Raw genomic sequence first — 11373 nt, 5'->3', positions numbered from 1 at the left:
CCTGGGGAAAAAGAAACCTAACGGGACGGTGCTTCAGAGATAATTTTGTTCCAAATAGCATTTTAAGCTCAGCAGCAAGAAAAGATTTTTTTACGCTTTTGTCATTTTTGATAGTGTGCCTATGTGTATTTAATTGTCTTTATTTTGATTCTTTTAGACACCTGTTCAGATTAAGGAGTTTGGTGCAATAAATAAAATAGACTTCTCTCCAGTTCCTCCGTATAACTACGCTGTCACAGCCTCCTCAAGGGTGAGTGGCTGTTTGTGAGGTTGTTATGTTGCTGCTTTTCAACTGATACCCCTTGAGTGAAGATAATGTCTTCTTTTGCTAGGTCCACATTTATGGACACTATTCTCAGGAGCCAATTAAGACATTTTCTCGCTTCAAAGATGCCGCCTATTGTGCGACGTACAGGGATGATGGCAAATTGCTTGTTGCTGGCAGCGAGGAAGGCAGCATTCGCCTCTTTGATATTAGTGGAAGGGCACCCCTGAGGCAATTTGACGGTCATACAAAGTAAGTCTTGCTCTTTGCGTGTATAAGCTTATTTTGTGTGTTTACAAACGTCTGCTTTGCGTGTTGCAAAAAGTCTGAGCACTGTTAATCAGATGCTTGCAACTGTTGCATGTATTACTGAAAAGTAGGTTTTAAAATTGAGTTATGAATTGCAGTGACAGTGTTGTTTTTTATTCTAAGTATGACTTGAGTACATGGAAGAATAAGTGCGTATTCAAATTCAGGGCGATGTATGTTAATGTGTTGCATAGACATAGTTTCATGCCTGCATGTCCTGACAGACAAATTTTATTTGTTGCTAGGAGGAGCAGTTACAAAAAGTTCACTTTTTTCACTTAAAAGCAAAATAGCAAAAAAACAAACAAACAAACAAAAAAACCTAACACATCTGGAAGAGGAGTTCTGATGTTCCAGATAGAAAAGAGTGGTAATACTTTGATTTGAGAAATTGCTGCCTTTTCAAAACCTGTGAGTGACTTATCTTTATGGAAAGTACTATCATCCTCCCTCAGGAGAGCACCCATAGAGAACTTGAGACTGTTTTTCCATTTGAGCTCTCTGCTTTTAGATAAGGTATTACCTTATGTTGTGACTCTTAGGTTAACCTAACTATAATTAAATTTACGATATGTGTTTTATGTGTAAAAATCATTCTCTGTTGCTATGTTATACTAGTAATTTCAGTAGTGATTTTAAGGGCCACAAAGTGTCTAACCTTGTCTTACTTAAAGCTGAATATTGTAAATATGGTCTAAAGGATTAAGCTAGCTCACAGATCTCTAAGTAACAAATATAGGATTTACATCTCTCGAGTAAGCAGCCAGTAGTCCTCTAAAACTTTTCATGTACATCTAGTGAGATCCAAGAGGAAAGATCCTTTCTGGCTGAAACTATAAAACCTAAACTGTTAACTTCTGAAGTGAGGGTCTGTAGCTTCCAATAGCGAATGTTTTGTGCTTTTAGGCTATAGAGAATGCCTTCCTTTAACAAACTTTTGATGCAGTGTTATGGAAATGACAGAATATTTTAACTTTGGCTGTTATGGACTTTGGTTTCTAGAGCTGTGCACGTGGTGGGCTTCCTGTCTGATAAGTACCGAATATTTTCTGGTGGCGATGATTATTCATCGAGTCTGTGGGATATTCCAAGTGCTACAGAAATAGTGTCCTACAGTGAGCATAATGACTATGTGAGATGTGGCTGTGCAAGTAAAGTGAATGGAGATGTCTTTATAACAGGTTTGGTTTTCTTTTTTCAAATATGTTTCTTCTGGGTAGAACTGAAGAAAAACACAGGAAGCTTCTAATACAGTAGCATCGTGTTTATTTTATTTTAAACATGAAGAATGTGTTTTCCTGCTCAGGGCCTAGTGTGTTCTTTTGCTTGCTTTTCAAGCCAAATACTGATGTTTGTAGGGGAACTGTAGGTGTTAAACACCTTGCTATACCCTGCTAAGGTTAATGGGACTGTTCTGACTTGATTATGAAAGTTTAAAAAAAAACTGTGAATGTGTGCTTCTACTGGATCTGGTGTTTCATGATGTTTCAGAAGAACATTAGTTCTTCTGAAGTTTTAAGTGCACCTTAAAACTTGCAGACTCAGAAATGAAATGTCCTGTGAGGAGTATTTAAAATCAGTTGCTTTTGGTTTTCCTACCAGCAACTTTTTATTATAAATTTGTACTGAAATTGTAAATTAAAGTAGTATAAAAAAATCTAGCTTTTCTGACTTTAGAGGTCACAAGGCACTAGGTTTCAGCAGTTTTTCTGGTATATTAAGTTGAGTAAACCACTAGAATTTTTAAATACATGGTTTAAAGCTGTTTCCATTTGGCAAGAGTTCCTTTAAATTGTAGCATGTGGCTGTTTTAGTTCCTGAAATAATTTAAATTATGTAACTGAAACAAGCTATGGTGTTGTTTCAGGTTCCTATGATCACATGGTGAAGGTATTTGATGCACGAACAAAGAGCAGTGTCATGACGATAGAACATGGCCATCCTGTGGAGAGTGTGCTTCTCTTCCCTTCTGGAGGTCTTCTAGTGTCTGCAGGTACTTAAATAAAATTAACTAAGTTTTCTGTGTGCTCTAACTTGAGGACTCCAGTTGGTTCCTTCTTGTGTAGTGCTTTCATTTGGGCATGTATTGCTAAGTATGTATCAGCTGGAATTCTCAGAAATCTTCCATGGGAGTCTGTATTGATCTTCAGGGTGAAGCTAGGGTCTTCTTGTCTCTGATTTGCTTTTCTTGTAATTAGTCAAAAAACAATTGTACGTCTTTAATGAAAAGGTACAGACTTAATTCATCCAGTGCTAAAGTGAAGGGATGAACATAATTAAGAAGTGTTCTGTAAAGGTGTGACAGTACTGTTCTCTTAATCACACACAGCAAGGCTTTTATTCTCTTCTTCCTGTTGCATGAGAGGTCTTATGATCCAGTGGCATATAAATCCATTTTGTAGAGAGTATGTTGAATCATTCAGTTGTGTCTGCAAAATGACCTAAAAAAAAAAAGGCAGACATACATGTCTTGTCCCAGAGGATAGTCAGGAATGGACTGGGAGAGTGAATAGAAACCTCTGTGCTGCAAAGGTGGCACTGTATCACTGTGTGAAAACTTCAGACAAGCATAAATTTGTGTGTGTCTGCCTAGCTCTTCTGTGTGCTTCTTTCTTATAGGAGGTCGATACGTCAAAGTCTGGGATGTACTGAAAGGTGGACAATTACTAGTTTCACTTAAAAATCATCATAAGACCGTAACTTGCTTGTGCCTGAACAGCTCTGGGCAAAGGTTACTGTCAGGATCCCTGGACAGGTCAGTATGTTTTGTGACTTTTTTGTGATTTGAATTTTTTAGTATTTTTTTTTCCCATTTGGAAGTAATTCTACATCAGCATGAAGCTGTGTACATGTTTAAGCTTAAACCCTTTTAGCTGCTAGGGATGCAATTTGTTTAAAAACATATATTGTGTACCCCTTGAAATGAGACTGTCAACAGGAGTGTATCCAAGGTGCAGAGGTGCATTATGTTCTTTGTTGCAAGGCTGTTTTTTTGTTTTTCTTCTGTTTTTAAATTCTGTTGCTGAGTTCAGATACTCAACCTGTTGTCTCTGACGCATCAGAAATATGAAGTGCTCTGCAATGACAGTGGTCTGTTAGCGTGCTTCTCTACTGCACTCCCTGTTGTACTTCCTAGGTTTCCTCAAGCCATGCATTCGCGAAGCACGAGATATGAAGGATCACACCAGCCATGTAGCTGTTGGTCATCCAGTGATCCTAACAGCAGAGCTCATACTTATTTCAGAATCATTGTTTGTTGTTTGTCTTTTTCCCAATTTGTGGATTTCTCCTCACCGTCAACCAAATCACTAAAGGGCAGATGGATGCAAGAGTATGCATGGATTTACTTCCAGAAATTGTCAATAAATCCTAAATTTAAAATTTAAGAACATTTTGGAGGAAATATTGTCCTACTGCTCTCTAATAAACATTACTGAAGTCGGATTGTGACTACATCTCCCTTCAGTTTGTTTTTCTGTCCTTGCGTTGCTTTCATCTTTTTGGCATAAGGTAAAACTGTCTTGTCTTTTCTGGATCTTTTTTTTGGAGCCTTTCTGTCATTGCAGGAGAGATTAAAGGTAAGATGCTTTCTGGTTACGTGGAAAAAACTTTATTTATGTATTAAGTTTTCTTAAATGATCTCCTAAAAGGTGAGAATGTAAACACTTCACAGAATTTTCATCAATAAAGCATTAGTAACAAATTTTTTAATCATTACTGCTTTATATAGGCATGTGAAGATCTACAGTACAACTTCCTACAAAGTAGTCCACAGCTTTAACTATGCAACATCCATCCTTAGTCTTGCATTGTCGGTAAGTGCTTCAGAAATTGTTTTAGGCAAGGTAATTGTTAATAGCAGCTAAGTCACTGGAGTGATTTCATTTTACTTTCATTGCTATCAGATGTTTCACAGTAATACTGTACTTGAGAACTAGGATCAGCGAATATATTTCTTCTGAGTAAGATTGCATGAAAGGGTAACAGGTTAATATCCCAGATGTTACTTGATTAGATCTGTCAAAATTTTGTGTTTATCAGGGAGTGTATATAGCATGGAGGAAGTCTGTAGGGAAGTCCTTCTGATTTTTCAGGAGAGTGTTATGCATTGCTTGCTTTTCAGGACCTGTGTGTATCTTCTTCTATGGGATGATAAATTGAAAAAGTAGTTAAAATGTTGTGTTTGAAATGTCTAGAATAAGGTGAATCTGTCATAGAACTTGTTGGTATTAAATCCATCTGACGAAAAGGAAAAGGCCAGGGGTATGAGCATAAACAAATACATTTGCTGAGGCACATGTATCTTCCTTTTGGAAAAGGAAAACAAAGATACTTATTACTCTGAAGCATTTGAGTGTTGATGGATAATCAATCAGTTTGATAAAATTGTGAAGGTGGGCACCACTTTCTAGATCAGTTTTGTCATGATGTAGCCTCTGGAAGCTATATAAGAGGAACAGTGAAGATTGTTTACTGTCTTTGCTGCTACTTTAATGTCCTGCTTTTCTGAAACTGAGCGTAGAGGGCTGTGGAGGTCAAGGAATCTTCCTTCATGAATTTCCCACTTTGTTCTTCCTTAGAGTACTGGAGTTAATTGGGTTTTGAATGAAGACTGTAACGGGGTGTATTTTTCACAGAACCACAAAATCCATATGCTTTGGACTGGTGCTGCAGCTGCAAAATATGTGCAGTACTTGTGGTTTGGCATTTGCGTGGCTGTGTATGTATATTCTGAGACGTAATTTTTTGTTTCTGGTTGACACCTGGAAATCGTAAGATCAAATCAGAACATAGAACTGATTCTGCTAGGTCAAACCAAAGGTTGGTCTGTCCAAGATTCTGCTTTCAGCTCTAGCCGTTAGCAGATGGTTATGTTAAACTGAAAGCAAGAAAACTGTGTATGATAAATCTCCCAATGTTCTCCCAAACTGCATGGACATTTTTAAATGAAAAATTTGCTGGTTAGAATGCAGTTTCTGTGTAACTCACTCAAATAATTTCTCTTACATAAACCTATTCAGTTCAACTGTAAGATCTCATAGAAATACTTTCCAACTAGATAGATAATTGTATTATTTTTTGACTAGGGCTTTATTGTCAAGCATAAAAATTGAGAAATCTGCACAATAATATGTCGAAATACAAGAAAGACTATTCAGGGCAGAAGCTGCTGAGCAAGAGCAACATGAGAAGACAAGGCTGAGAACTAAGGGCATCTCCGTAATACACAGGAGAAAGAAACTACACTTTAGCAACAATTGTCAGGGAATTCTAACTGTTTATGTCCGACATGATTGTGAATTGCTTGCTCTGCATATGCAGCTTTGGGGTGCAAAGAATAGTGGAAAATTACCAGGTTAAGCTAGCATAGGTATGAAAGTCCGTGGATGCAGATAATAAGGGATTTCATTATGCAACTGCAGCAGAGTCCATGACCTCATGGCCACAATAATAAGGCATGCATCATCAGATAAAACACTAAGTTCCTAACTGTGATTTTTACATTTTAGCCTGAAGATGAAACTATAATTGTAGGCATGACCAATGGGGTGCTGAATGTTAAACACAGAAAACCTGAAGAAAAGAAAGAAAAGTCTCAAAAGAAGAGACAGCCAGCATATAGAACCTATGTGAAAGGAAGAAATTACATGCCAAAACAGGTACGACGTAGTGAGCAAATGTTTACTGAAGCAATCAAGATTTCTTGTTTCATATGTTAAGTTGAAGGGAGGGGAGATACAAAGACGTTTAAGCTTGTCTGTAGTAAAATGTTTGTGTTATGCTATCTAATTGTGTAGGTGCATGTGTATTACTCAGAACTTGTCTTTCAATTCCAGGACGATTTCTACGTCAGTAAGCCTGGAAGATGTATTTTGAGGAAATATGACAAGCTGCTTAAGAGCTTTCAGTCATCCAAGGCCCTAGATGCTGTACTGGAAGTAAGGCTTTGTTTTTGTCTGAGCAAATCTGTATGGTGTCATCTAAAGTAGATTTTTTTGTATCTCAAATTAACTTCAGTGTATGACTAAAATGGAATCAAATCTGTCTGGGTTCCTTGTACGTTTTTTTGTTCTATTTTGGTTTTTTTTTTTTTGCAAATTGATACCAACTGCTGTTTGCTGTACAAGGAAGCTGCCTTTGGTACTAAACTCTTCTCATATATGTCCAGCCACACATTAGGCTTTATACTCCTGAAGTTACGGTTGCAGTTATGCAGGAACTAAATCGCAGAGGAACACTAAGGAGCGCGATTGCAGGCCGAGATGAGAAGCAAATTAGTCTCCTCCTTACCTTCGTGACAAGGTACTATTTTGTCTTAAGTTCTCTCTGACAACTTGAGACTTGTATTTCTTAAAGGCCTTTGCCATAGAGGACATCGTGGTTGGAACTCTAGTTGCAGTCTCACTTACACTCTGCTTTCTAAAGTGAAGGTCTGGGATTTCAGCTGCAGCACTGAAATAGTTTGTGTTAGCATAAAATGATTTTGCTGATGCTATGAGAGCCATAGAGATTACCTTGCCCTTTGACAGACATTTTATCCATAGCCCCTTATTTTCTATTCCCTCAATGCAACTCATGTCTTCATCTACCTAAGGCTTTTGCCAGTCCTCTAAGCCACACTGCCCTTTTGAAAATTGAAACTTATTTGCCACAGATAACTCTTTTGACTCGTATCCCTGAGTGCAGTATCATCAAGGGGAAAAAATCTGTCTGCATTCCAGCATGATAAAACTGCTTGAAACTTGCTTTTTACAAAAACAGAAAAATATGGATGTTTTAATTTTACAGGCGTGTAATTGAACCTAGGTTTACTCCAGTACTGATAACTGTTGCAGATATGATCACTGGTAAGTACGAAAGTACAACACAAAAAAGAATCTCAGAGCCCAACAGCCAGCTTGAATATAAGATGAAAAGTGTTATGCTTTTAATAAACTAAACTTTTATAAGCTTGTGTATAAGTATAAACTCAGTGGCAAGAAAATGACCCAAAATGAAATTTTGCTAGATAACTTTGACCACAGTCAGTACCTAATTTGCATTATATAGGAAGCTTCTCATAATCTCCACATTTTTTTGATTCTTCATGTTTCTACACTTGCATAGTACAAGTGACTTCAGTTTCTCCAGTGAGATAAAAATAGCATTTGAGATAATGAAAACTTCTTTTTCTGTTAGTTTGTACTTGATGTGACTATGCATCAATAATTTATGCTGTTTTCAGAACGCCAGCAAAGTTGTCTTATTTGCACATAGGATTGGGCTAGTGCCAAATTCCTTAAATGTATGTTTAAGTAGCCAGTACAGTTATTATGTTTTTAGTAGATGTAAGGGTCCTAAATACTCTTATCTTTACAGACATTTATCAGCCTGTGGTTGGACAGTCAGCGCTTGTTGATAAACAGTTCTTGAGACTTCAGGAAACCATAGGAAGAGAAATTGACTATCAAGAGGAACTGTTAGAAGTTTTAGGAATGATGGATGCACTCTTTGCTACTTTGACTGAAAAAAGAGCTACTTACCTGGAAGAGGACAAAAGTAATGGCCTTACAAAGACTCTGGACCAGGACATAAGTATCTGAATGTCATCTGACACACAGATAATTACAAAAACTATGTGGACTGTATGCTGAAGTTCTTTCTTCCTGGGTGCAATTTTGGAAAGGCTGAAATATTTAAGACAGGAAGAAGAACTTGTTCAAGATTTTCCATGTAATATTTTTTGAAAAACAGGATTTTAAAATTTAATTCCAAAGCTATTTAACTTTTAAAACGTGCTTTGTGCATCCAGTACTAAATCATTGTTCAATTAAAAGAGCCGGTCAACAATTTTTACTTTTTATTCACCAGAAAATAATTCAGGTTTGTGTAATTTGAACATGTAATCATTCTTATTTAAGGTTAATCTCCCATGTCAGGTACTTGGAGACCAAGAAATATAAACCAAATGTGTGTTTGATAATACTTGACTGTGTTGTGTTTTTTCTTCCTGCTTTGACTCAACATCCAGAAATTCGTATGAAACAAACAAAGTATCAAACAAAAGAGTACATGTAGTCTTCTTGTTTTTTTTTAGTGCAATAGAAGAAATGGGCATTTTTGAATTTCAAATTTCAAGAAAAATCTTGCATCTAGAGGAACACAAATGCAAAACAAATTTATGTAGTGAGTAAATAGAACACCAGTGAAGATCATTTACATGAAAACCAAGAGATTTTATTTCTATGATTTTCACTGTACATTAAGAGTCTAAAGTTTTTCATAGAACAGAAACATTTCAGGTTAGAAAAGACCCCTAAGATCATAAAGTCCAACCATCAACCTAGTCACTTAAATAAGTTCACCAGTAAACCACGTCACTAAGTGCTTCATGTACACAAATCCTGTATCCCCCCCTCTGAATGCTGGGGTGATTGTGTATTTTTAACTCCAGACAGCGTTGAGGTAAAATGGTATACTGTGCAAAGAAGGATGTACCAAAACCCACCAATGTGTCCATTCATAATATGGTTTTGTATTTTTACACGGAGTTGAAACTTAGTAGAGATTCAACACATATTTCCTTCAAAAGGAGTTTATGTCATGTCTGACAGCGAAAGATGGTATAACTTAGTAGAAGATTGTTCCATCTTTGACTGATAGATATTCCTGGCTACTGAGATTTGCTAGTTATATTTTGAAGACACAAGACGATAATAGGTAATAGTGAAGAGAATGTCTGTTCAAGCATTAAACATGTATGTTCTCAATGCTTACTTCACTTTTTTTTTTAATACTTAAGAGAAAATGAAGGTTTTAGAGTGAGAAGCTCTTTCATGAGCTGCCTCATTTCATAGTTGCTCAGTAGTAGTTGTTGGAGGCGACGTTTCTGTTTGCAGCCTGGTGTTCCATGAGCTGAGGATTACATACGAAGAGTTATTATGGATTATTTTTTGCACCTGAAGTATGCAACCACTGTACTGCCTTGAAATTTCATGTGTGCAGGAAGAAGTTACCTTAAGTTAGCAGATTATTTTGATTTTTTAATAGTTTGTTTTATTGTGTGGTTTGCAATTGATTATACCAAGAGAACTGGCCATGGTGTGAGGTGCCGTCTACACAAACAGAAATCTGTTCAAAAGGTGAAGAAAAAAAGTGCTATTTAAGATCTTGATTTCTAAGAAATGCTACCAAAATGAATTTTTGTAGGTTTTTACCATGCTGGCCAACTGTTTTCTGCTATTTCAGTAAAAGTACCAAACTGTATAATGAATTCTGCTGGGAATTTATGATCCCTCTGATGGAAACTTGTATTTGTTCAGGTGAAAACTAATCTGCTTGTGAAACTTGTCTGTTGTTTGTGATCCTGTTCTTGTCTGTTACATAAATATTTTCATTTAGTAAGATTTTTTTTTTCAGTAGGCAAGTTTTTTTGTTACCTATGCTGTTAAGTTACAGAGGAGCCAAAATAAGGCATTACTACCACCAACAGTGAAACTGTTTTTATATTACTACTTTAATTTTGATATTAAAGTAAAACTTCAAAGAAGATAGGAAAGTTATTGCAGGTGGCTTTTTTTGCAGTGGTTTCTGTTAGCTGATGTTTAATAGAATGCATTGATGGTGCACCAATCAGGAATATTTTTGTTCTAAATATGAACTTAGGGCTTTCCGTGTAATTACTTTCCTAGCAGTGCATCACTTTATAACTCAGAATCTAATATTTTGAAGCATTAAGATTAAATGTCATTAACTGAAATGTTTGAAATAACTAATTGTTTGTTGAGTTGGAAAGAGTGTTACATTAGTTTTCCTATTCAGAAAAGGAGTTCTGCCTGTATGGAAAGCTGGGTATTGCTTGAAGACAGCATTTTCCTAGACTTCTAGATCATTTGAGAGTTGATTTGGCTTTGAAGTATGGTTAACATATTTTTTTTCCCAGAGCAGCAAATTTTAGACAGATAGCAATCTTTTACTTCTTTTAAGTCCTGGCATCTGGTTATTTGAAAGGGGGAGGCAGGAAACATGATAACTTTCCCTCCCATTTAATGTGGACAATTGCCAGAAAAAAAAAATGCTTCTTGAGTCCAATAACCAGAAATAGGTTGGTTTTCCAAAAGAAGAGTAAATTTTGCACCTTCCTATCTTTTGTCAGCTGAATTACAGGGGATTAAAGGAGAATGAGCTGGTTAGTTGTTCTTACCAAGACTTAACACTAAGCATTTCTCAGGAAAGCCATTGATCTCTCTTTCCTAGATGCCTGTGCTGCGTAGTGACACAATAAATAGCTGGGCTATTTAAGTATTCAGCCTTCCTGAAGGTGAAAACCTTTCTTTTTCAACAGATGTGCTTCAAAGTACATGCTGCTAGTTTACTAAATTGAATTACTCAAGTTGTTCAAATCTGAATAATCATGAGAATATACATAGGTTGCTCCGAAACTAATGCCTCCTGGCATTAGTTTCCAGTTTCCCTGGAAACTAAAAAAGCTACAAAAAGCACAGTAACACTATTTGATAGAGCAAATTCTCAGCTACAAAAGGCTATTTTTCAACATAGTCACCACTGTTAGTTATACATTTCTAACAGCCATGAACAAGAGCCTGCATACCACGCTCATTAAAATCTGCACCAGTGGAGGTGACCACAGTCATTGTTACCACTCCTGAGAAGCAACACTGTTTTGCCAATGAACAGGGTCAGTACAGAGGACACAGACACCAAGTAAAAGAAGTGAGTTCATCTTTACTTATGTTTAAAGCAAAGGGATAATAAGAATAAAACAGAACAGGGTAACACACCTGTTAATCTTTGGTTAA

General features: G+C 36.5%; 1 protein-coding gene across 1 annotated transcript in view; it reads left to right on the top strand.

Annotated features, from left to right (window-relative positions):
- UTP15 (UTP15 small subunit processome component) overlaps window positions 1–8539 on the top strand; it is an 8820-nt gene extending 281 nt beyond the window's left edge. Inside the window, 11 exon segments of the mRNA XM_010726641.2 lie at window positions 151–250; window positions 333–517; window positions 1577–1755; window positions 2442–2567; window positions 3194–3329; window positions 4305–4389; window positions 6085–6234; window positions 6412–6513; window positions 6744–6877; window positions 7364–7422; window positions 7934–8539. Coding sequence (XP_010724943.1) covers window positions 151–250; window positions 333–517; window positions 1577–1755; window positions 2442–2567; window positions 3194–3329; window positions 4305–4389; window positions 6085–6234; window positions 6412–6513; window positions 6744–6877; window positions 7364–7422; window positions 7934–8157 — 1480 coding nt within the window. The 3' untranslated portion in view covers window positions 8158–8539.
- The last annotated feature ends 2834 nt before the right edge of the window (window positions 8540–11373 follow it).

This window comes from Meleagris gallopavo, unplaced genomic scaffold (genome assembly GCF_000146605.3).
Source record: "Meleagris gallopavo isolate NT-WF06-2002-E0010 breed Aviagen turkey brand Nicholas breeding stock unplaced genomic scaffold, Turkey_5.1 ChrUn_random_7180001847666, whole genome shotgun sequence".
NCBI lineage: Eukaryota > Metazoa > Chordata > Aves > Galliformes > Phasianidae > Meleagris > Meleagris gallopavo.
Note: the sequence above shows the minus strand (reverse complement) of the source record. Positions and strands in the feature narration are given on the sequence as shown.